Source organism: Corvus brachyrhynchos, unplaced genomic scaffold, assembly GCF_000691975.1.
Source record: "Corvus brachyrhynchos isolate BGI_N302 unplaced genomic scaffold, ASM69197v1 scaffold3, whole genome shotgun sequence".
Taxonomy (NCBI): Eukaryota; Metazoa; Chordata; class Aves; order Passeriformes; family Corvidae; genus Corvus; species Corvus brachyrhynchos.
In genome coordinates this window covers 10,452,421-10,478,805 of record NW_008237619.1, presented here as the reverse complement: position 1 = coordinate 10,478,805, position 26,385 = coordinate 10,452,421, and the positions used below count along the sequence as shown (strand labels likewise).

The following is a 26,385-nucleotide window of genomic DNA, read 5'->3' as shown; positions in this document are numbered from 1 at the left end:
CTGGTCCTGCGGGGACAGGTTCTCTTGGCCCGAGGGTTTTTCAAGTCATTTCACTTCTCCATCTTACCTTTTTTTTTCGTTAATGATAGCACTGGGAGATGTCTGTCAAGTAATTTCAGAGTGAAATGATGATGTCCAGCCATTCGGTTTGCTCTCTTCTTGTAGATCACTTGTTGTGAACTGGTGGTGTGGAAGAAGCTGAATGAATGGAACAGTCCGGACAGAAGGGAGGTTTGTGTTTCATGCTCTCCACTGGCCACAGGACACAAACAACACTGTGCCTCTGAAGCCATCTGGAAGCATTGGAGCTGTGTGTCCTGAGCGGCTCTGTGCATCTCTGAAGGTAAGAAAGTGTTTAGTAGTAGTCTTTCCTAACATTTTGTTGCCCTGAATATCGATCGGACGATCCTGTTTGGTGCTGTTGGCAGCCCTCTCCCCTTATTTGCACCCTCTTGTAGGCCTTCTGCCTAATCGCTTTTTGACTGCAAGCATGTTTCCTGAGAGAATGCCAGCCAATGCAGCCGTCCTTTTTTTGTGGTGTCACGTAAAAGGAGTTTCTTAAATGTGGTGGCCCACTGTTAGCTGGAAGGAGTGACAGCAGTAACAAGATAAAAATGCATGGTTTTGTATTCCCTTTTGCCATGGTACAGTAACTTCTTACAAAGACTGTCCAGTCTTCAGTCTTAGAGTTGATTTTTCGCCAGAATCCTTGCTTTTGTTCTGTTCTCTGTTTTTCTTTCCTGACTCTACTAACTTGCCCCCTTTGTTTTTACCTTCTTTGAAATGCATGCAGTCTAGTCATTCTATTGAGTATTGCTTCCAGTTTGGCCTTTGCCTTCTCTTTTTTGAGCTTTTTTCAAAAATTTTCTTTTTTGAAAATTTAAAAATTTGTATGTGTCTCATGTCTTTTAAAAAGTGAATATAATCGCAGTATCTTGTAAAGCACTTTCGCCTGTTTGCAACCATCTAGTGTCTTAAATTCGTTGCATAGCTTAGTGTCAGCTGCAACTTGTTTGGAATAGCTTCTCCTGTTAGACAGAAATGTGCTGTCAGAGCTATAAGAACAAACCTGTTAAAACAGTGAAGGCTCTTGTTGACAGCCTATGGAGAAAAAGCATTTTTATTTGTTAACAATCTTTGTCTTTATAATTTTATATTTATAATTTATAATTTGGTAGCACTAATGTTATTTTTTCGTAAGCATCTCCTACACGTTGTTCTGCACAGAATCTTTTGCAAAGTGTGGCATTAATCCCATAAACACACAGTGTATTTCTTCGTGGTCTTCTCTGGTAACTATTTCTTACTGGCTGTGCTCGCTGTTCCCTTTGAGCTCTGCCTGGGGCTGGCAGGATGGTTCTCTCTTTTGAAAGGACACCTCATTTAAGGGGGAGTGTGTCTCCTGTAAATGAAGATGCAGTGGATATGCACAGTGAATGGGCAGGGTAGTCGAGTCTACTCCATTGGCAGGAAAAACTGGTTCAAGCTTTGCATAAAGTGTTGTAGAGTTCTTCATCTTTTCTGTAAGTAGTTGCAGTGTTAGGCAGAAGCATTGAGGGAACCTTTATTGTAAGGAGCTGGGGATCCACTCTTGCCTTGTCACTGTCCTGTCCATACTGAAAGTCATTTGGGGAAAAATGCCACACAAAGCTGCCCACTAGATTTTGGGGTCTGTAGTCCCCTCGGCTGCTCTCTACCCCTGCCTGCAGTTACATTACAAGGATTGAAAGTCAGTAGATTGCCATGTCCCTTTTACCAAGTGGATAATGAACACTGGGCAATGCTTTAATTTGCTACTTGGTGATTAAGCCTTCATTTTGCTTATGAACCGTTCTTGGTTGCCAGCTGACATCAACTCTGCCGTGTTCACAGCACACCAGCACACAGAAGGCTGGTCAGAAATGTGTAGCTGTTTTTTAATGGTGATCTAGTAGGGATACTGCCAGCACCAGTGTTCTGCACCTGGCAGCCAGGGATATGTAGCTGAAAGTAAGACTTTTGGGGCACTTCTTTTCTTTCTCTGTGTTTGGTATAAATTTGATAGGGCTTTGTCAGCATTTATATTGAAAGGCAGTGACAGCAGATCAGCGGCCCAATAATGTCCCGGTTACATTCTTTTTCACCAGACACTACTCTGAGGATGGAGCTTGGGGGTTTTTGTGATCCTTCCACCCAGAGAGGGCCCTTTCTAAAGAGAGGAGTCTGTTGCAGAGAGTTTCTCATGCAGTAGATCGCAATATAGTGGAAAATCCAGACCAGCCTGTTCTGCTGCTTGCTCTGAGAGTGATCTACTCATCTCTGAGCTGAGCTGGGCAGAAGCTTTGACCCTGGAGGTGCCACTTGCCCTGTTTGCTTCGGGGGCAGTATGTGAAGGGGAAAGGATCCCTCAGTTAGCTCAGTAGGTTATGAATGGTGGGGTCAGATCTATACAGCAACTTGTTCTTCCTATCCTGTTCATCCCATGTCCTGTGTACCTTGAACAAGATGCTGGGATATCAAAGGAGAGTAGAAATACATAAACAGGAATTAAACACTGCACAGAGAATTTGCTTCCAAGTCTGTGCTTAATTCTATGTTTTCTACATAAATAAGCCCGGATACGGTGTGTTCTCCCTCTCAATATTTCTATTAACTTACAAAAGTTTACAGCGTGTAGATTTAAGTACAGTTGTGGTATGCAAACTTGGCAGTATTTTGAATGGGTGTTTCTTGTCAGTTCACCAAAAATCAGTTCTATTCTTTCTCGTCACTAAGGATGCCGTTCAAGGATGGATATTGCAGAGTGTGTGCCTCATTTAATGTGGAAATGAAGCATAGGAAATGATATGGGAACACATTTCTCCTCCTTGTTAGCCAGTTTCAGACAAATACAGGAGCAGATGGAGGGGAAAAGAAATAGGAATGGTATTGTTAATGGCAAACATTGATGCCTTTGAAATTCCCTTCTTTAATTTGCAACTTGTTTTCTAGTTCAGAATTTCTTACTGACAAGTCTGACTTGAGGCTCTGGTGTTTTTCCTGGTGAATGCTGAGGTTTAAGGCACTTGCTGTTTCCAGTTGCGGTTCATTAGTTGCAAAGAAACTAGACCAAAATATTTTGATCAAAGTGTGTGGGAGAAGGGAGGTAGAGCCAGCAGTAGACAAGAGCTGATTAGATAGTAGCTCCTGCCACCAGCCTACCTCTAGCTGCTGAGCTAGTTTCAATTTTTTTTCTGGCAAGTGCATCAAGCCTGATTCATAATAATCCATAAATTTAATCAAGCACAGAAAGCACGTGAGAACAACTGGCATCCGAGAGGAGTCCTGTGGTGTATTGCAGCCACAGAACATTTCTTGTATTACCAATCACTTGCTCATTAAAGTCATGGTATTGTCATAAGCATAAGCATGTGTGGTATTTGTGTTCTCCCCATGCCTCCTTTGACCATGAATCTCTGCCATTTGGGGGCATGACCCCACAGAGGGCATAAATGACCCCTAAGAGAGGGACGCAAAGTCCTTGCGGCAGCATATGAAGGCCTTTCAGTTTTGTCACCTTGTTCCCATGGAACAGGGCACCCCTCTGCATTGTTCCCGGTCTCCAAAAAATACCATGGTATGTATTGTGGCATTATTGCAGCATTTATCGTGATTTCCAGATTTGTCTTCCAATGCTTCCTTCATGTTCTGCCTCTAGTGCAAACATTTCTAGTGCTACATTTCTCTCTTCCCTAAAGGCATTCCAGCACCTTGGCATGGCTGCCCTTTGTGAGCAGCCTGGAAGAGCTTTTTCGTCATGCCTGTGGTTCTTATCTTTGCTGTAAACACAAGCTGTGAAAGTCTTATGGGGTGGCAGGCTAAAAATAACTTCCACCCTTGGTAATCTCTTAAGGAAAGATAAGTCTTCTTCCTGGGCGTTGTGGATGGAGTCTCTGACGTTGCCTACAATCAGGATCACAAATGGCAGGGAGCTGTGTCATCTGCTTTGGAGATGAGTTGATGTTGTTCTGTCAGTTGCTGTTTCAGGGAGAGCAGCCAGTGCAGTGTGACTGGGAGAGCACACTCTCCAGGATATTATCCCTACTTGGAACTTGAAGACCCAGTGGATGCTGGCCAGCACTGTGGATTTGCTCAGTGTTCCTTTGATTCTAGCAGGTAGGGAGAGGAAGGCATGCATACCCTGAGGGGGTGTTGCAGAAGGGGACTGATGCCACAAGTTTGGCACTGCTGGGATAACTTTGTGCTTCCAGAAGCGTTGCTCACTTGTCCCTGTGTCCCCACCCAGGGCGCCATGATGGATAACCGGTTTGCTACCGCGCTGGTGATCGCCTGCGTGCTCAGCCTCATCTCCACCATCTACATGGCAGCCTCCATTGGCACCGACTTCTGGTACGAATACCACACCCTGTCCCCAGCCGAGAATGTGAGTGAAGCTGGTAGAAGCATCTGGGAGGAGTTTGTCAGCAAAGATGCAGATGAGAAGACCGGAGATGTATCACTGTACCCAAAAACTCTCACTGGTACAGCCCACCAGGTACCTCCGGAGCCATTATCACTTCCCTAGCTTGCCTGGGGTGCTAACTTCCTCAGAACACTTTGTTCCTCCAGAAGGTTTATTTCTAGGTTATGTTTTGGTTGCTTGGTTTTTTAATAAAGACAGTCCAGATTTTTAAAGAGGCAAAGGGCAAAATGGTCTGTGGCTGTCAGTGCTGCAGCTTCTGGTTTTGACACATGATACTTGATCTAAATTTAATCTCACAAGCTTGATTTTTATTTTGCCTCAGCTGTCCAGTTGGGGCTACAATTATAGTTGCTCTCCCAGTTACTGTGTTTAAGGACACATCCTGGGATCCAGCAGTGGAATAAAGACACTACTTTATCAAGGAGGCACTCGTTGCTTTTAGATAGTCATTCACTTTGTTCATCATCACATCAGCACATCCTGGATTCCTTGAATGGATATGGAGTGAAATATTTGTATGATTTTTCAAAATCATTGGAGGATAAAATGTGTGGTAAACAATTATTTTAATTGCTTCAAGGTCGATTTTGGGTACTTACTGTATGTGTGAACATCTTCATTTGGAAATCTCTTAAAGATGTACTTTCAGATAGATTTCTGGAGGAAAAAAAACATTACATGAAATACTTTTTTTTTTTCCTCTCATGAAAATGCTTATTTTGGAAGACACTTAAACCAGTTCTGCTCAACAGTATTCTCAAAGAAAAATCTGAGGTAGAAATTTAGTATAAAGAAGCAAATCCTTCATATTTAAATAGGCTTTTTATCCCTCTTTTGATTTAACTGTTAGTATGAGACTGCGTTCTGCGTATGGAGATAAGCACAGTTTAGTTAAGGGACCCCAAGCACATGAATATGTGGCAACATAGTTGAGCATCATATGCCACCACATTTCTTTCCCAGTCTGTTACACATGGCGCAGTTCTCTGTGGATAATCCAGGGAAGCTTGAAGATTCTACATGTTGGAATGGTGTCCCTTAGTGTAGTACCTTGTAACAGCCATGCTATGTCAACTACATCATAGGAAGGCATCTACAGATCTGTTTGGAGAGGTAATTTTTTCTCACAAAGGGAACTCAGAGGAGCTTCCTAGCTCAAATCATTGGAAAGGAGGATTTGAAAGGGGAGAAGGAGGGTTGAGGGAAGACACCTAATGGTAACTTTTTCTTTTTTCCACCCCCAGAAACCGATATGACTACAAACTGCATCAGTTTCTCGCTCTCTGATCAGTTTGTAGAAAAGTACATAGAGCCTGGAAATCACAACAGTGGCACGGATTTGAATCGGACTTGTAAGTGTCTTTCAGTTCTGGCAGATAAGAAAGTAGAATTAAAAAAAGATGTTTCTCAAATACAGTCAACAGCGAGGAAAGCTTCTGTGTCTTGCTCGCCATTTACTGTTTTTTACAGTAGCACAGGCAGTAGGTCAGAAGACATAAATGTGTTAGCAAGGGTTTTGCCTATGAATTTTTTGCACAGGAATTTTTGAGTTAACAAATTAAGTTCTTTATGCTTTAATGGAGTCTTTGGTCCTCTTTAGCTATGAATGTGGAATGTCTGATGAAGCAGAAACAGCAGGGTAGAAGGGAATGTAAGATGGTGGGAGGAGATCTGTTTTTAACACACCTTCAGCAAACTTGAGGTGTGTGTTTCTTTCACATGCAGATCTCTGGCGATTGCAGTTTCTTCTGCCCTTTGTCAGCATCGGCCTCATGTGCTTTGGGGCTCTGATTGGGCTCTGTGCTTGTGCCTGTCGCAGCCTTTACCCGGCCATTGCCACTGGAGTCCTGCATTTCCTAGCAGGTAAGTGTCCCGCCATCCTCCTCCAGAAGCTGAGAGTACCCCCTGGAGCACTCCATGGGTGAGCTCACTGTGCTTTGCTGCTTCCTTCCCCAGGGCTGTGTACACTGGGCCTCGTTGGCTGCTATGTAGCTGGGATTGAGCTGCTCCATAGGAAGCTGCCTCTGCCAGAGGATGTGAGGGGTGAATTCGGCTGGTCCTTCTGCCTCTCCAGTGTGTCCGCACCTTTGCAGTTCATGGCAGCTGCTCTTTTCATCTGGGCAGCTCGCACCAACAGGAAGGAATTCACCCTCCTGAAAGCCTACCGTGTGGCATGAGTGCTGCTACTGCAGTCTGGGGTTTCCATGTTAGAGCCTCTTCTCCCCAGCCCTTACTACTTTTTTCTTTTAGTCAGAATTTTATCATGTACTGCATGCTTCTTGCCAGTCGACAATTTAGCCTGCAGGCCCTGAAGACAAAGACCTCTGGGCTAAATGACCAAACCCTGCCAGAAGTCTGCAGCACTTTAACAGGTTTTTTAATTGGGTTTTTTTAAGAATTGTTATTATTTTTTAAACTACATTTGGTTGTTGACAGTTCCCCTTAGTTAGGTGTACAGGCCCCTTCCTAATTTTATTACCCTGTCAGCCTGGAGAAAATAGAAGTGGTGTTGTGAGGTGGAAGAGAGATAGGAAAAGGTGCAGGTATGCAAGAATGGGAACTTCAATGCACAAATAATACATAATGAGGAGCTGTCTGCCATGTGACTGAAGCTGGCAGTACCTACAGGGAGCACCCGAGAGACATGGGGGAATTCAGAAACCTCTGTTAAGAAAATACTGTAGCTAAATCAGTCTGTAGCTCAGATCTGGGTCTCCTATTGTCACTAGTTTGCTGTGTTTTGTGGCATCTGCCAAAACAGCTGGAGGGAGAGCAGGCAGCTGTGGCAGTGCCTGTACAGCACACCCTCCTGAATGCACACTGTGCACTTGCTTCTGCCAAGGAGTAGGATAAGATGGCCCTCATGGAGCTCTGTCCTGCTGTAGCTCCACTGCTTCCAGGACCCAGGCTAGTTTGGTATCTGCACTACATGTGATTGTGCACTCTACTCTTAATTTGTGGTGCTTTTGCTTGATGTGGAATAAGGCTTCTCTTTTGTTGAAAATTACTTCATCACAAGTTTTCTGGTTTTAATTTGGTTTAGTGTATGTGTGTATATGTACATATATAAACTTAACTTTTTTTAAACCTCACCTGTTTATCCTTTATAGCACACAACAGGGTTTTTTTAAAAGGTGCTGTTCTTTCCCCATCTTGTTTAAGTTAAATAATAATAATAATAATAATAATAATAAAGACTCAGAAATTTTCAGCTTTGCATGAATCTGATGGGAGGGTAAGGGAATGATCTAGAGCTGATTTTACTTGGGGAAAGAGGAGCCAGTGTCTAGATCATTCTCTCTTTTCATGGAAGTATCACCAGAAACCATGACATTAGATTGGATTTTTTTTAATGAAATTCTTGGACTCCTGCTAACTTTAAATTTTTTCCTGCTCATCACTGGTGGTCACAACAGCCCATAATTTCTAATTAATTCAAAAATGTTTTATTTATTCTAAATCACTGCCACTCTAGCCAGACTGGGTGACATGTCATATCTAGGAAACAATGTTCCAAGACTAAACTGTTTAATTCTGAGGCCTTAGCTCACCTTGTTTCCTTACTTCATGCTTAATAAAAGAAGTATGCCTTAGGAGAAGTAATTCCTGACAAAACAAGTGATGGCAAGGATTCTGTGGGACTCTGGTGATGAGAATGATACAGAAATAGGCATTTTTATCTCATGGCTGTTTTTCTGTTGTGTTTTGTGCCTTTGTGGTTTTTTTTTCCTAGTAGGTGTTTCTACCCAAGCTATGTTTGCTGGATCAGCAAACAGCCCTAGTCATGATTTCCCTGAAGATCATATATAACTGCTTGTGTAATTTCTTTTATTTTTTCTCTCGAGTGTGTGATAGGCTTCTTCTATTATCATTCTTGGAATCTTTACGAAGTAAAACAGAGATGATGATGAAAACCAGAGTCACTGAAAAAGCAGTGGCAGGCCATTCAAGATAATCCTCTTTCTCCTGCTGTTGAGTAGTTTTTTATTTTCCTCCTTAAACAGCCCCTTCCTCTCCCTATGGTGTCTGGGCTATTTGTAACCTCGTGAGAGGGGATGTGGTACTTTTGTGCAGTATCTGAGAGTAAATGAAAATCCGTGCTGCCTGATCTGTATGATAAGGTGCTTTTTCAGAGTAATTATCCTGACTTAGATAGATAAGGCCTAACTGCTCAGCTTGTCATGTTCCTCATTTGCTAGAATTACTAGGGCATGCAAGCCTCAGCTTGGGTCAAAAGGACTGAAGTTGCTGTTCTGCAGTTTGAGAGGAAACACTGCTGCTGATTTTATCTAGTACAGTTTATGAGTTTTTTTCCTTTTTTTTTTCAGGAGCTGGCAGAATATTTGTTTTATGTGATTTTAATCTGAGCAATGGAAATCCTGTGCCCTCACTCTCCTCTTGTATGGGACACTTATTTTTCTGAAGTGTAAATCTCAGTTGTCAAATGTTGACTTTCTTGCCTCCAAAAGAAGAAATGTCATAGGGAGAAAAGGGGATGTTAGAGGTGCTGTCAGTCCTTTCTTCATCGTTTTAAATACCAGAAAAACCAAGATTGCCTGCTTGTGTCTATGCCTGAGACAAATGTTTCTGGTTTTCTCTGCCCAGAAATGAAGAAAAGAGGCTTTAATTGAGTCTTGATTTGGACCATTTTAACTAAAATGAGGGTCACCTTTCAGATTTGGTGGGGGTTTTTTCTGTTTTGCCCTTGTGTAAAGTTTTCTTCATCAGAGTGGATCTTGGTGAGAGGCAAATCTCACCCAGAAAGAGGGCTGGCCCTCTCTGTTTGGGGTGGGGGATCTGTGTATCAGTATTCTGCTTTGTAAATGTATGTTTTGCTCAAGGTGAGCAAAAGGGAGCAAGAAGAGTTCTTGGACTGCTGGCTTGGGTCCACTAAATGGCATTGGATGACAGAACAACAGAGGAGATACTGAGGATGGAGTAATTCTGTAAAAGAGGTGATTAAACACATTAACAAATAATGAGAGACCCCAAGTGTGTGACGCAGGCTCTTCACACTGACAGAGCCTCATGCCTTGTTCAGAGGCTGCATTCAAGAGGAGCTTGCAGCGTGTGTGTGTCTTTGTGGTCACATACATGTGTGCAAATGCAGACACCCTTGCTCAAAAAACTGAGGAGTGCTTCAGCTTGGGAAGATAAAAGGCTGTATTTGTATTTCTCAGTATTTTGTGGTCTGGCCGTGCAGTATGTTTGCTGATACTGGTTCAGTGCTGAAGGTAGGGATGAGGCAGATACAGTTAGATGAAAATAGGTGAAGAAAGGGGGTGTTGTGGGTCTGTGTGCACAGGGAAAATGGCACACATCTCTAACACTTGTATGTGCCGGTGCAAGTGAAGAGAAGGAATATCAAAGGAAAAGGAGAAACGGGGAATCTGGACTGAGCGTGAAAACTGAGGACTCTTGGCACTACATGTGAGCGAGCTCCCAGAACTCCAGCATGAATTCCCCACATGGTATTTCATAGCCAGGATAGCAAAGGCCAACTGCTCCTGTATCACTCACAGCTCCATCACAGTGGTGGCTTAAGTGGGTGAATTGTCCTGTTGTGCTTATGAGAAGCTCCTAAACATTCTGTCCCCCAAATCTGAGGTCAGCAAGCTGCATTTCAAACATGCTGCTTATGACACTGTTTCTTCCTCACAGGCTTGGGGTTGTTTTTCTGCTGACTCTGTGAAACCTCTGGGAAAGCAGGACTAGCAGAAACTTTTACAGATCAATAAAGTTTTTAGTCTAGGTAGCAGCCTCTTATTTTCTTTCTTCAGATGGATGTTCTCCCCATTCTCTTCCCATGCTCCAGTAGTTCTGAGAAGGGACTGATAAATGAAGCTGCAAAGAGGGGGTTTATTGTGTCTGTAAGGACAGCTCCTGCTGGTGTTAGAGATGGCTGAAAATAGAATAGTCAATCCCACTTCCTTGCTTTAATAAAAGAGTAAGGAAAAAGAAGTATAGAGCAGACACAAAAGATTGGTTTGTTGTGTAAAGGGGACAGTTTGCCATGTACAAAAGTAAAGATACATTTTGAGTGCAAGTGGCTGAAGATGATCCAAGAGTCACTTCTAAATCTTGTCATGCCAGAAACTATGTATCTTGTTCTGGTTTTCCTTCTGGATCATGCTGGCCAGGTGATCCTTTCCTCAGAGAAGGTCTGTTGCAGTCTTTTTGCTATGGTGATAGTGAATGCCTCTTCTCTCCTCATCTAAAACGCTCTGAAGTATTTTTTTGAGGAAGGTGTTTGGATTTTGGGCTGGTTTTTTTGTTTTGTTTTGTTCTGATTTTTGCCACTTAGGCCTGGCACCAAGTTATGTACCAGCTTGCAGTCAGTCTCTTGCAGTATTGTTCTGTGATTCAAAGCAATGACTTCTGAAAAGCTCTTTCCTACTCTCCAGCATTGTGTGTCCTCAGCCAGCACCTGTTATTCAAAGAAAAATTCTGAAATGTCAGCAGCTTGTTATCATTACATCTCAGACTGACTATCCAGCCCTATTTGTGTGTATTTCCTGCTTGAGTGAGTTCTATGTCTGAACAGAGAGGATAACATCTTGAAGCTGCTTTTTTTTTTCTCATTACCTCAGGAATAGCTGGAGTTTGTGCTATAGAACTTCTTTATAAACTGGTTTCAGATAGGAAAGGATCAAAAGTTTGCATGTTTGCTGTTAACTTTTCTATTGCTGTAGAATATTGTCCTGTGTTTTTAAACCATGGCTTTCAGGACTACGGAGTGCCAAGTGAAGCCTATGTTCAATTCATGGTTCAGATACATGGCAGTGGAACAGTAGATTCTCCATAACTGGAAGATTGCATAGGTGTCTGGATATAGCAATAACAGCCACATGCAAAATCAACATTTAACAAGCACTTGTCTGCCTACTGATACAGACCAAGCCTTTATAAAAACCAATGAGCACTGAAAAAACCTGAAACTAATAATATATTCCACCCCCTTGTCTCCTCCTTCCTTCTAAATTTACCCCTCTTAAAAATAGCCATAGGGACAGTGTTTTATTTATTCCTCAGGTTAGAGCCATGAGTGTCAGATGTCTCTGCTCCATGCTTTCTGTGTACAGACAAAGCTAAAGATGATGGTGACCATGACAATACCTTTTTGAATTCCCTGAGAAACTTATTTTCAGAGACTTTGCCTGTGAAAAACGTGTATAAGAGCACCAAAGGTGGCCACCTGAAGTGTTTACACTAATGTTGATTTCATTGTTGATTGAATCCACCGGTTGATCACCAAGTTGGTGTGTTTTGGAGCACTGGCTGGGTGAGAGCAGGAGTGTGCTGGACTGGCATTGCAGAGTAGGTGCTAATTTTCTGTGGTGCCTCAGCTTTGCCAGAGCCTTCCTGCATGCTGGTGTTTTAGATAGCAGATGCTGGAGAACTGGTTCCACAGCCTTTCCAAATCTTTCCTGGGTCTCTCCCTTACCCCATTGCTAATTCCCTATTTTAAACAAACTGCTTGTGTGGGTGATTCTGTGGTCCCAGTGACTTCACTCAAGTCATTTCTCCAGCCCTCATAAAATTGCTTTGATTACAAAAGGGGTAGAGTTCTTCTTCCCCACAAATCACTTCTGCTTTCTGAATGCTTTCTGAGGCTGTAGCAGTAGTTTCTTCTGCAAACAGATCCCTTTTGTCTTGTGCTGAAGTGACCCATTCAACCAGCGGCTTTGATTTGCATTTTGATGTTTACTTCCACACAAAACAACAGCAGCAGTGGTGCAAAACCACGGTTTCTGCCCAGTGCTGGGACTGGTTGGGTTCACTAAAGGTCTTGGAGTTCTGGAAGGTGGTTACCCATCCACAAATGATGAGAATGTCGCAAGCGGTGTCAGTAGCAGGATGGTGCTGGCAGAGGCACCCCAGTGTCCCAGTGCAGAACGGGGAGGCGAGGCAGGAGAAGCTGCTGAGCTGGCTCAGGCTGCAGTGGGAAGTGAGCAGCACTGGAGAGTGCGTCCCAGGCTCTGGAGCAGCTTCACCATTCTGCCTGAGCCACCGCAGACCTGCGCGGGAGCAGCACTGGGACAGCTCTATCAGTGGTGTGAGGGACAGCATGAACACGCTCTGGGATTTCCTCTGCGTCGCGGGGCTTGAAGGGGAGGCTGCAGCAGCCAGGGCTGTCCTCTGCCGGGAGCACAAGGAAGTGTGCAGCATTATGGGCAGAGGAAGCCAAACCTGTTCTGCAGGAGATAAGTGTGCTTTACCTTCAGCCGCCTTTGTGAACTGACAGGAGTGGCATCATCCGGGTGGCAAACTTGTTACTGCCATTCTGTGTCTCCTTGCTTCCTTCTCCCAGCTCCCGAATCTCCCCTCACTGATTCTCCCCTCTTTGTTCTCTCTCTTTCACCACAATATATGAACTAGTTACTCACTTCAGAGGCACTTTGGGCCATCCTTGGAGGACCTTAAATTTGTCCACATCACTATTCCACAACCATCTGGGTGCGTCTGGAAGCCTAAAACCAGCTAATTGGAAATGTGAGGCAGAGGGACATGTTGGGGCATGCAACTACAGCCACTGGCACTCAATTTAACATGGCCTGAATGCTGTTGGCTCTGCCTGCCAGGTGCTCATTTTACAGTTTAAACTCTCTGCATCCAGTGTTTACACAATGAGAAATAAGAGCTTAATTTGCAGTAAAAGATTTGCATTGTACAGTCCAGGCTCTCTACTTCTGTTACGCTCCCTGCTCTGGGTCATCTTTACCCCAGGAGATGCCAGTAGGGAGCCGATAGCTTCTTGATCCATGGACACTGTTGCTGTTCAACAGGCTGTCAAGGAACCAGAGATCAGCTGATGGAGCACTACAGAAAACTGCCATGGTGGTGTCATACATAATACAAAGATTCTGGTCTACAGATAAAGACAGTACATGTGGAATTTTTTTCCCCTGTTTTCAGAGGCTGTATCATATGTTTAGCTTGGGTTTTTCCTGTTGCCAGTCATTTTTAGATTAACTGGTAGAGTTTCTAGAAATTATGGGAGTCACCTTTGTCTTCTTACTGGAAAGGAATATTTCCAACAAAGATGTCACGGATTTCAAGTGCCCCAACTTAATGAAAAATTATGAGGGTCAGCTGAAGCAGTGAGAAGTAAGTGGACAAAGAAAGTAATTGAAAATGAAGATTCAGAAAGTTGAATTTCAGACAAAAATAATGTTTTCTGTAGGTTTCCTATTCTGGGGCATAGTAAATTGGGATACGTATAAAAGATGCAGGAAATAATTGTTCTTCACTTGACCATGTTCAGCCTTAGCTGTTGTGTGTTGAAGCTGTAAATAGCTGGGGGTATCCCAAGAGGAGTGAACATCACCTCTAGAACTTTTAGAAACCATAACCTACAAGATAGGGAGTGACAGAGCCATTATGTTGAAGGAAGGACTCTTTGGGTGGGCCAGGTGATTTTTTTTTTTACAAAGGAAATTGATACAGAGTTTCAATTGCTGGGAGTTGTCAACATCCACTGGTGAGAGGACAGGAGGTAACCAGCTTAGTCTGTAGTAAAGGAGAACTAAGCTGAGGGACAGAAAAAGCCATCTCAGTCTTGGCGTGCTTGGTTCTGGCTGGATGATTATTTGTCCTTTCAGCCCTACATTGTTCCTCATCCAAGCTATCTTCAGGAAAATGCATCACCTACCCAAGAGCTCATCTACTGAGTGTTACCAAGAGACACCATTTCTGAGGGACTTTCTTTATTCTGTCACAGAATTATTTGCGAAATACAAATACCAAAACTGCTAATTGAACATGGACCCTCAAATGAGTGTTGTGAAATTTGGCAATGATTCAATTACTTATTTTACCTGAGACACTGGCTCAGGATGCGTTCCAAAAAGTCACTTATATAGGTGTTTCCTAAAATTTTAGTTTGTTGTATTTGTTCAAGATGTGTTTAGTTTGGGGCTTGCTTAATCTGGTTTCTCAGTGAGACAAACCTGAGGAAACTAGGATGTCTATGTATTTATGTGTAGTGGTTTCTAAACCATGGCACTATGATTGTTGTCCTTCCTTCCTGTTTAGAATTTATTGGCCAGTTCAAGCCAGAGATGATGAAATACTGGTTTTGTTTCTTGTAAAGGAACTTTGTGGAGGACGGGACACTGTTAATGCCTCTATTGAAGGTGCCATTGCCATCTGAGTGCTTACTAAGATGTTCCAAGCAGAATAATCCTTTGTCTAGATGACAGTTCATGGTTTTCTTACCCTTCTTTTTTAATCACTGATGTCACTGTTATACGATGAATGAGAGGTACTAGGTATCAAGACTTTTTTAGGTGATTTTGCAAAATGTGAAAGAAATGCACTGGGGTTTGCTCTCCTGGATTTAGAACAAGCAAAAGACTAGCCTTGAAATCCTGCAGACATTTGAGTGATGTCATGCAGATCTGGTCTGTAAAATTCCCAGTAACTGATATGTAACTGTTTGGAACCTTGGTGCAGCATTCTAAGAAAGTCTGCCACTTGGTGTAATGAAGAACCTCTGTTTGACTCTACAGGATACATCTCACCATATTCTTGTCTCATTTATGGCATTTCCTGTAGGGCTGAAATGAGACCACACATTATTTGTAGCCCGGAACTGCTGTTTTTTAGGCATTGCTGGAGTAGTTCATAGGGAGTTACATTAAAAATTTGTCATAAATAGCAGAATAAGGGCAGATGTTTGATATGCAGTGAGATGTCTTTTTGATGTTTGTTATGCTGAGTCAGGCTGAAATGAAAGTGATCAAAGGAAAGCATCAGAAATTAGAGGTGATGCAGAACTAGACAAAAGTAAAATTTGGAAAATAAGTCTGAACTGTAAATAATGAAGCTGATATTCCTTCTGCCCTTGCAGGAGAGCAAACAGCTTCATATTAGTGAAGCAGTCATACGTGTTCTGAGATAGTATTCTTCTTGAGCTTGTTCACACAGCAGTACTCATCAGCAGTTTCCCCACAAACTTCTTTGGAATTTACTTTGGAATTTTGTGACTGAATATTACGTTTGTTAAGCAAGATGTCTTTGTTACACATTCCTCTTCATTGTCATAAATTTCTAAGACAGATTTTTCTTTCAAATAGGAAATAACTTGTTTCTCATCATAATGTTCTAACAGTAGATTCTGCCCTATCTGAAGTCAGTGTGTGCTTCATTCTTGAGCTCCCCTTTGTTCTCTGTATCTTTATTTTTTAATGAAAATTCTTTCTAATGTGTGACTGACTTCTCTCAGATGAGTCCTTTGAACTGTTTCCAGCTCTGTTATCAAAAGATGCACAAATCTTCTCATAGTGACAAAATTTAACAAACAAGAGGAGAACATTAAAATCATGAGCAGGTAAGCCCACAGAGAGAAGAGCTGGTCCAACTGGAAATAATCAAATTTGAAGAGAGTTTCTAGCATCTCAATGCCACAAAGTGGTGGGCACTTTGGGTCTATGACGCTGATGTAGTAGGTCTTGTATTAAAAACTTAGAAGGAAATGCTGTGAGTTCAATTCTGGTATAACCAGATCACACACTTAAGGGTTTTAAATAAAATTTCAAGATTTTAGTGTTAGATGGTAATTTTGTTTCAACATACTGCCCTACATTTTATAGAAAAATTAAGGAGAAGCTTTCGGCCTTTGTTGCTTGCCTTGACTCTGCGGTATAGGGAATTTGTTTTGAAACTATGTTGTGGTTTTCAGTTCATGGGGTTTGCTTTGCTTTGAGGTTTTCTTTGTTTTTGAGACAAAGAAAATCTTAGTAAGAGAACTGTCTCCCCAGAGATCACTGCATCAACACATTTAATCTCTAGGATTACATTGCTTTGTAGATTGTCAGACTGCTTCAAGGTTGACAAATTTACTTTGTCTAAGGCATTATCCTGTGAAGACTTACAAAAATATTAGATGAAGGGAAAGTGTCAGCCAGTTGAACACTTCCAATTCCTACTTTTTCACAAAGCATGTTAATATCAGGCTTCCAGTTAAAGCTCGGTATGATGGTACAGAGATAAGTGAGCAAATAGCACAACAGAGCCTTGAATATACAAGTTAAAGTAAACACACAAGTACACAATTACAGCCATGGGCAAAATATCAGTCTTGGCACTTCTCACCACATGTAGGTAGTATGAAATGCAAATTCAGAAATTTTCTTATACTAGCCAAGTACAATAATTGTAGCCAGAAAAGGCCTGCAGAAAAGAAAAGGAAAGAAATATTTTCTTTCAAAGAAAACAAGATGTGACTCAGAAAACAATATTTTGGTCATATCTGGCATTAACATGAGCTGATAAGCAAAAATTAATTCGGCAGTAGTCTCAGAAAAAATACTCTCTATGAACAGTAAACAAAGCACCAAACACATAATTTGGCAGTGGTTGGAATGTGTGAAGACGTGCTCAGCGCTGTGCAAGAGAGGATAGCAAACTTGCCAAGCCAAATTTAAACGAAACAGTGGCCTAACTATCGTTCTGCCAGGGAAAGCCAAACTGCAATGCCAAGGAAAATAGGTTAAACTATCAGGGAATATAGTGATTACTGAGAAATATGTTTTGATTGATGGATGTATTTATTTACAGTTAAACTTGCTAAACAAGTGGCAAGGGATGCCCTCAGTAGATCTACAGACAAAACAATTGCTACTGGAAGAGCATGCATGTGATTTTGGCTTCTCTAGCAAAACTGCAGAAAAATGTAATGTTTTGGAAACAAAACAAGTAACATTTTCTGGATAAGTTACTCCAAGAATTAGACTGCTTGTGTCACTCAGTCCAGCAGAGCTTGATGGAATTCTGTTTGAAGAAAAAACCCTACAATAAGCTGTATTTCTAAAGTAATAGTAGAAATTGGCAAATAGAATCCTTGTACTGAAGTACATAAAGCCAAGGAAGCAACTGACCAGTCAGCCTTGCCTCAGTCCCTGGCAAGGTAATGGAGCGCCTCACTCTGGAGACATCTCTATTCACATGGTGAGAAGAAGATCGGGAGTAGTCAGCATGGATTCACTAAAGGTAAATCACGCTTGACCAACCCAATTGTGTTCTACAATGAAGCAATTACCTGGGTGGGTGAGGGGAGAGCAGTGGATATTGTCCACCTCCACTTCAGCAAGGCTTTTGATACTGTCTCTCACAGCATCCTCATAGGCAAACTCAGGAAGTGTGGACTGGATGAGGGCACAGGGAGGTGGATGGAGAACTGGCTGAACAGCAGATCCCAGAGGGTCGTAATCAGTGGCACAGGGTCTAATTGGAGGTCCCTAGCGGTTTCCCCCAAGGTTCAATACTGGGCCTAGTATTGTTTAACTTTTCCATCAGTGACTTGGGTGAAGGGGCAGAGGCCTCCTCAGCAAGTTCACTGATGACACAAAGCTGGGAGGAGTGGCCAATACCCCAGAGGGCTGTGCAGACCTCGACAGGTTGGCAAGATGGGCAGAAAGTCCCCACAAAAATGCCCATGTCAGGAGCTCTTGTCATACTGTAATATGCTGCCTGCCCAACAGAGGAATTTGAGAACCAATAAATATCTGTATGCCCAATCCAACAGAAGTAGGAGTAAATATCAATGGAGTTGCCTCTGAGCTAATTTCCAGGCAGAAGCCAGAGAGAACCTGTGAGTAGGCAAAGACGTGGCACAAGCTTTACTTGTGTTCACACTCATTCTTCTGCCTGGAGAAAAGAGAAGCCTCATCTTCTCATGTGTCCCAAGTTATCACTATGGATTGAGTGTCCAATATAGCTTCACTTATGAAGATCCTGAAACCTTCAATAAGTCTCGTGTCAGAAAGTTCAGGAGCTGATTGCAACACATATCAGCTGTTCAGAATGACAAGAATGCCTTCGGGCAGAGATGGATGCTGCTTACTGTGCAAATATGACAGCGATAGAGATCAGGGACTTGATGTCCAGTGGGGTATATATGGATAGGAACAAGGTGTAAAAAGAGACAAAATACACAAGTTCCAGACATACAGTGGAGTAAAGTGGGAAGGGTGTCTTGACTGTGAGAAAATGCACTGAAGTAGAACATAGCCATTTTAACTAGGGCTCTCCGGAACTGACCTACTCTTTGCTGCCCAGCCTAGAAGGCCAGACACCCTACATTAATTTATACACTTTATCATTGCAGATCTTTTTTCTGCTAACTATTCAAACATTATTATTGCAGGCAGTTTCTGGGTGTGCTGGGAACTGGGTGAACTCCTGAACTCCCAAGTGATGACTGGCATCCATGAAGTGATAAGACATTTCATCAGGCACAGCCTGTTATCTCATTCTACCACCTCACAACCAACAGCATTCTAATCATACATTAGCGGTTAAAATTATAAATACACTGTGTCGTTCAGTAAAGTCTTAAATTCTCTGTAAGTACTATGTCTGGTATGAGAAACAGGCAAGAGAGCAAGGTAAAGGTTGAAAATTTCCTATACCTGTAAGCAAAAGACTACATGAAATCATAATCAAAATGCCTCACCTGGATTATTTGCTGAATATAAAAGAGGCAGCTTTACTGAGAATTGAGGACATTTCATGAGCTTCAGGGAGCTCCAAGGGGGCTTCCTGTGTTGGCAGTTCCTTGCTGTGTCTCAAGGCACAAGTCACTAAGTTCCTCATTCAGAGCACAGCAGCATCTAGCCCTCACCAAACCTGCCCTTGGGTGCAAAGGTACGGGCCTGGATCCGATAAACTCTTGTCATGTAAGGGAGGAGAGGACTTGCACTGGGACTGCAAATGTGGTCATTTACCCACTACAAGCACAAAGCCTGAAGAGGAGATGTAATACAGGCAGCATGCCCTCAGCTAGGGGCTGGCCAGAGAGGAAAAACCCACAAACCTACTAGGTGACCACAGTGACCAGCCCAGAACATTGTGTAGCAGCAGAACAAATTGCAGATCTGTCTCCTCTCTTCTTCCTGGAGGGTGGAGCTCTTTTCGCTGTCCTGATGTTTTTTTCTTGTCTTTTTTTTTTTTTCCCAAACCTTTTAATATACCCAATATGGAACTAATTTCCGCAGCAGCAGAGGCGGTGAGTCACGTAACAAAACAAGGTAGCAGTAGTGAATATGAGTGTTGGTGCAGATGTGTATATATAGAAAAGAAAGAGGTTTTGAAGGACCTGTGGAAGGATGTCAACAGTGTAAGGGACAGTATTTGAATTTCGGCTTGGTAATTCAGACTGTGATTGTGGAAATAGTGAAGAGGAGTTTCTAGGGTACTTTCATTAATGTAAGCTTAATTGTGTGTCTCTGTGTGGGTCTGATGAACAGCACAGAGATTCCAGGAATGGTTAAAATCTTGCTGTCATGGTTTCACTAGCCATATGCAGCACTGGTTGATGTCAAGAAAAGACAGCAGCTAAACCTTTGCTCTCTAATGTTTCTTCTATTAAGCCTGTAGCAGTACCCTTGAGCTCGTGGCCAACCTTCAGGAGGGCTACAGGAAAGATGATAGTGAATCATCATGGTAGTATCTTCAGGGGGTGATTTCACATTTCATGTAGGAGTAGCAACACCACCTAAAACTTAGCGCATTATTGGCTTTCTCTTTATGTCTTCAGATATCAAACATGGGAGACATTAGCCTGTACACTTGATGCATCCTAATTTAGCAATCTGAATAATGGAGCAGAGGTAATGCAACATACATCCTCTTTTCTTCAGGAAGACTCTAATTGCCCTGCTTCTTAAAAGTGGAAGATTCAGAACTCCCAAGTGCTCTCTGATGCAAACAGGACCAAGTGCTGTTATGAATGGAAGCCTTCAATAAAAAAAGCACTTTCCTGTGTCTGTTGCTACCTGAGGCTGGAGATAGTTACCAACGTGAGTCTCCAAGCTATTTATGATGTTGTAGGTGAAAGTGGTTGGTTGGGACAAAAGGTGGAAGGAGAGAGGTATGAGATGGCAAGTGTAGAAGCAGGAAAAGTTTTAGTAATTGAAAAAAAAGAAAATGAAGCCTGAATAGTGGGGAAATGAGAAACGGAAGCAGACAGTGCACAGCAGACTACGTGGAAAGGCAGCACTGGAATACACTGGCAGAGCTGAGTGAGGATATTGGTCGAGAGTTGTCAGGGTTGAAATGTACTTGCAAAGGTGGAATAAGAATTTTATGTGCTGATCTATATCATACCTTCCCCACCCAGGCCATCCCTTCCTCTGTCTCCCAGGAGGATCTATGAACACACCTCTGTTTACATTTACTTTACAATCAGAAAAGAAAAAAAAAGTACGATTTTGCTCTGTTGAGAACTGCCCATGAATTTAAACAACAGACTTCAAAACACTGACACATCAAACCAAGTATTTTGGTGGGCTTCAGAGTCTGGGTGAGTACCATGAATCTTGGTGCAATTGGTATGAATTTGTGTCATGGGTCTTTCAGCTTTGTCTCTAACAGGAGTTCCTGTTAAATGAGCACAAACATTTATGTTAGCTGTTCTTTTACGGGGAACTCAGAGACATTCCAGGAATTTGTCTTGGACACCAGACTGTATGTTCATCTCCATATGTGTGGGTGTTCCCTGGTCTCCCGTTGGATGAAGCAGCCAAACCTCTTGGTGGATGTCACAGGCTAAAGCAGCGTGAGTATTGAAAGAAGACACCTTTATTCAACCTGTATCCATTTACTTCATCTTTTAAGTGGGAAATGTCACCAGGGCTCTAAAATGAAAGCCAGCTGTCTCAGGGTGCTCAGCTGATCATGTATGCCTGCTTTTCACTCCAGACAATGCTCAGTGTGGTTCCAAGGAGATGCTCTTGTCCCTGGTTTGTATTGACAGCAATGTCCCTGGGTGGTGATGGTAGTGGGTTCTGCACTGCCAGGGCAGGCAGTGTTTCTCATTCTTGACTATCTATGGCCAAGGGACATTGACTGCAGTCTTGAAAACCTTTTTGGAGTCATGGCTCCCTTGCCCTGGCACATGCAGCAGGTTATGTGAGTTCCCAACAGCTCCTGGAGGACACAAGAACCTCTCTGTTCCTGAGCAAGCCTGTCTCTCCGGTGGTAGGATGGCTGCTTGCTCTACAGCAGAAGGGCAGAACAAACAAGGAAATGAGTGCTTCTGAAGGCCTCAGCATAAGACAGAGTGTCACGAACTCTTGGGAAAAGAAGGCTGTTAAAGTCAGAAAGCCTTGATGTTCTCAGTGACAACAGAAGAAGGCAACGGGGGCCTGCCACCACCTGCAGTGGCTGCACAACAATGGGACATCTGATCCCCATCTCCCTTCTGTGGATTGCATCTCCTCTCTCCATGGCTTGTGGAAGGAATGTGTGAAGGGATGCAATTCTGGGTTTCATGTGAAATGAATGGAGCTTGCATGGTTCCAGATCCTCACCAGGGCTGGATGGAGGCAGCCGTGAGGGTGGCAAGGCAGCCTGCTGGGGTGGTGTAGCTCTTCTCTAGCACACAGCCCACAGTGTTTACCCCACATTCAGCAACGCTGACAAGGAAGAAGCTGCTGCTCCCTCCACATATCATATTACTCCCCTGCTTCAACTCCCCATCATGCCCTGACTCCAGTCAGCTCTGCCTGCCTGCCCTCCAGCAGCGTTATACATGCAGACCATGAGGTCCACTCCTTCATGGGAGCAGTGCAAGAAAGTGTGCAGAAGGGGAATGACGCACGTAGAAATTACTTCAGAGGGGAAGGTCCCCCACAGTCAGCTCAGGAGACAGTGCCTTCGGAGACTGCTAGGAGGAAACTGTGACAGTGAAAGCCTGAGAGAGGTGGCCTTTTGCCTTTATCACCTTAGGAGGCGGTAGGGGGGGAGTGTGACTGACTATAGACAAAAGCAGGCACTGACTTTGAGAGGGTGCTGCAGGCTGGAGCCATCCAGCTTCACTATTCAGAAATGCCACAATCAAGATGAGACCAGCACACAGCAGCAGTGAAATGCAAGGAGATACATACCAGACACCCTCAAGCGAGGAGCCCCTCTTATAACTCTTTTCAGGGCTGACTTAGAAACTGGAAATAATAATAATAATAATAATAATAATAATAATAATAATGTTGTCTTTCCTCATTAAAGACTGACTGGGCTTTATCAGCACTAAAAGAGGTGCAGACCTTCCATGCAAGACAATATTAAGCAAGACTGTTTACTTATTATATTACTGTGTTAACTCTGTAACTGGTTATGTCACCAGAAATCATGTGGCAGTCTTAGATTTACTTTTCTACCTCCAGACAGGTAATGTGGGGTTTGCTTCTCTTTAGAACTGATTTTCTCTTTTTATTCTGACTACCCAAACAGTCATTCTGTATCCTTCAGTCTCTTTAGTCCTGGTCTCTGGAGGGGCAGATCCTTTAGGAAATCTCTAATACTCGTGATATTGCAAGAAAGCTTCCTCTGTCCCTCAGAGGAAAACCCAGTGGCTGGGACAGCAAAAGCACCATTGACTCTGCTGGTGCTGAACAGAGGTCTCTTCTTGAGGTTGGTGGCGACATCCACAGTGGTGGCTGGGTATTTCATCTGAGGAAGGACAGCCTCTAGGAGATGAAGGACAGCCCACCTTCTACAAGAAGATCTGACATCTTAAACTTCATTGGGTAAGCCTTGTTAAAAACTGTGGAGTCCTTACAAATATCTTCACCCCTTCAACCGAAGATTTTTCCCAAATATAGTTTTTCAACAACAAACCCAAGAGTATGAAGTACTATCATTCCTGAGAGCCAGCTGGTTTGGTGGTACACGCCAAGGGAACTGTTTTCAACATAGCCAGGTCATCTGAAGAAACAGCCTCCCAACAGTACGGATTGACTGCCCCACACAAGTCACCTGAGGCTCAAAGTAAGTTTCTCGTGCCTGCAGTTTTGGACAGACTAGTCTGAGTCAGAGTTTGATGAGATGACACCTAAAATTCTCATATGCTGCCTCTTGCCACTAGTGAGGGTGGAGCTCAAACAGGTAACATGCAAAATTCACAGGAACGGGTGGGATCAGGAAATTAATTTTATTTCCCTGAACAGCACTAAAAATGCCCTTGTGATCCCAGTGCATTTGTTGTAACATAGTAAGAATGTGATTAGCACTTAATACTATTTAATAAATATGCTGATTAACGTAGGCAACAGTAATCAGTACTTTGCACAGATTAACAAACTTGACCAGTCAGTGGTGTGAAACAATCATGAGGATGTGTTATATTAACTCTGCTTTGTGTTTTGGGGTTGAATTTGGGCATCCCATCCTAATACCTGAAGAAACCTTCTTCAAAAACTGAAGATACATTTGGCTATGAAAGGAGTCTCTATTTCTTTATTTTGCATTTGTTGCTGAATGGGGGGGGCAAAAAACTAATCTGTTATTTGGGGTGCTGTGAGAATGGGAAGAATAGAATTAATTTCTGATCTGAAACTTTATAATGTCTTTTTTTGATCAGGTTTATAAGTCAGCAAGGCTTTGAAAGAACAAGATTAAGTGTCTGTTTTCAAATCCAAATGATTTGGATAAATCCAAATGAGAGTAGATACTTTTGGTGACAGTTTCCCCCGACTTGGGGACCCCAGGAATCCTGTAAAGCAACTGCAGAGGTTCCTCACAACTCCCACTTGGTCCCCGATTAAGAACTGGGACAGCCAAATATCCCTCAGGGGTGGGGTTTTCTCTAACAGGGCGTAGTTCAGCCAGACCCCACGTGATGTTTCAAAGCCTGCCTTCTTCGTGTCGCTTCTCACAGGCCCGGTGTCCATAGAGCCTTTGATCACAGCACATCTGTCCTCTGGCATCCTCTTTCTGCAAACTTCCATTCTTACGGTCTAACATTTGCCAGCAACAGCTCACACACACAGAACCCTGAGCACAAACACAGGCTGGGTGGAGAGTGGATTGAGAGGAGCCCTGAGGAGAAGGACCTGGGGCCATTGGTGGACAAGAAGCTCAATGTGCACTCACAGCCCCCAATGCCAACTGCATCCTGGGCTGCATCCAAAGCAGCGTGGCCAGCAGGTTGAGGGAGGTGATTCTTCCCCCCTGCTCCACTCTGGTGAGACCCCATATGAGGTACTGCATCCAGCTCAGGGGCCCCGGCATAAGAATGGGGATATGAACCTGCTGGAGCCAGTCCAAGGGAGGGCCTTGAAGATGATCTGAGGGCAGGAGCGCCCCTCCAATGGAGACAGGATGCTGGGGCTGTTCATCATGGAGGAAAAAAGGCTCCAGTGAGACCTTATAGCAGCCTTCCAGTACCTAAAGGGGGCTACAAGAGAACTAGAAAGGGACTTTTTACAAGCACTTGTAGTGACAGAACAAAGGGGAATGGCTTTTAAATGAAAAAGGGTAGGTTTTGGATTAGATATCAGGAAGAAATCCTTTACTGTGAGGGTGCTGAGACACTGGGACAGGTTTGCCCAGAGATGATGTGGATGCCCCATCCATGGAAGCATTCAAGGTGAGACTGGATGGCACTTGAAGCAACCTGTTTGAGTGGAAGGTGTTCCTGCCCATGGCAGGGGTTTTGAACGCGATGATTTTTAAGGTCCCTCCCGACCCAAACCATTCTATGATTCTGTATGATTTGGCATTATGACTTGAGTAAATTAATAATTACTGAAGGGGGTTTCCAAGGGCAGAAGTGTAAGCTTCTCCCAAGCCCCTCCGAGGTAGTGCAGAAGCCAGGGCAGGGTGTCCGAGTTGTCCTCCTCCCTCTCCTGCTGCCAGCACATGGCCCATCATGGGGGTGGTGGTGGGCAGGAAATTTCAGGCTGGTAATTGTAATGAGATTTACTCAGTCCTGCTGTCTCGTTTGCCCTGTATCACAGGCACCCAGGATATACTGTATCTTGAAAACTTGCTTGACAAAGAGTGATGGCAGCTGCACTGGGGCAGGTCTCAGCAGAAGGGAGCTCCATAAATGACTTGCTGATGACCTTTGATTTGACTACCAATATGTAGCAAGCAAATATTTAAACCCGTGCCCTTAAGAAAGGAAGCACAGCTTTAGCATGGGGAGCTCAGGCAAGGTGTGCTGCTATGACAGTCCTGGGCTGTGCCCAGGAAGGGGCAAGCAGCCTTCTTACCCTCCTCTTCCCCTCCAGCAGAGCACCCTGCCCATCATGCCCTGTCCAGGGAAGGGGCAGATGCTCAGACCCCAAGTTGGGTGGCTGCTGTACCAAGGAAGGCAGGAGTTTTAAAGCTGTTTCAGGCCCAAAGACAAAATAAGTGTGGCCATTCCTCTTGCCCACATTGCCTGTGACCCCATACAAGCAGAGGCTGTGTGAGGGGGAGGTCACCTCTGGATCTGGCTGCCTGCTGTGAACTAGAGCCCCAGGGGGCTGGACCCAATGCTGGTCTTCTGCCGTGGCTGGCACCCACATACTGACGAGTCTTCAAGAAATCCACTGGTGTTGGTCAGGTGGAGCAACAGACCAAGAGGGTATTTATCCCTCAGAGTGGTGCTGAATTAGCTCTTTTGGTCAGTTTATAATTAGGTACTTGCACTTAACAGTATTCTTTCTGTTGGATGTTTATAGTTTTGTCTTTTCTTTTTTAAACATGAAAATAATCGGTCTTAAAATAAAATAATTTTTAAAAAATACCCTGGGAAGTGATCTATAAAAGGAGAAAATCCTTGCCAAGGGCATGCCACAGCAGCGAGCCCAAGCCACAGAAAGCCCGGTTGAAGGCTTCGCTTTGCCGCAGCTTCTCAGAGGTTAACCAGGGTCTGTAAGCAAACAGCTTAAAGAAGGAGCCCGGCTTAGTGCCTGGGTCTTGGGCTGTCCCAGAGACTACCAGCCTAATGCCCTTCCAGCAGCCCCTCCCTCCCAAAGGCGATGCTGGGCAAACAGAGCCAGCCCTCGCCCTCTCCTCACGCAGCAAGGAGCGGGGACGGCCCGGACCCGCACTGGGGCTCAGGGGCATCGCAGGAGAGGGTGTTTCACTTCAGACGGGCGCAGAGCCATAACAGGCATTTGTGTATATAAAGCCCGGAGCAGCAGCCCGGGAGGATTGTTTAGCACAGC

At 43.7% G+C, this 26,385-nt stretch overlaps 1 protein-coding gene across 1 annotated transcript; it reads left to right on the top strand.

The window, feature by feature from the left end:
* The first annotated feature begins 15 nt into the window (after positions 1-15).
* CLDND1 (claudin domain containing 1) lies at positions 16-10,196 on the top strand. The gene is given in 7 exon segments (XM_017731930.1): positions 16-343; positions 3,994-4,134; positions 4,265-4,462; positions 4,465-4,513; positions 5,686-5,793; positions 6,167-6,304; positions 6,398-10,196. Coding segments are annotated over 5 exon segments (708 nt in total). The 5' UTR covers positions 16-343; positions 3,994-4,134; positions 4,265-4,270; the 3' UTR covers positions 6,619-10,196.
* The last annotated feature ends 16,189 nt before the right edge of the window (positions 10,197-26,385 follow it).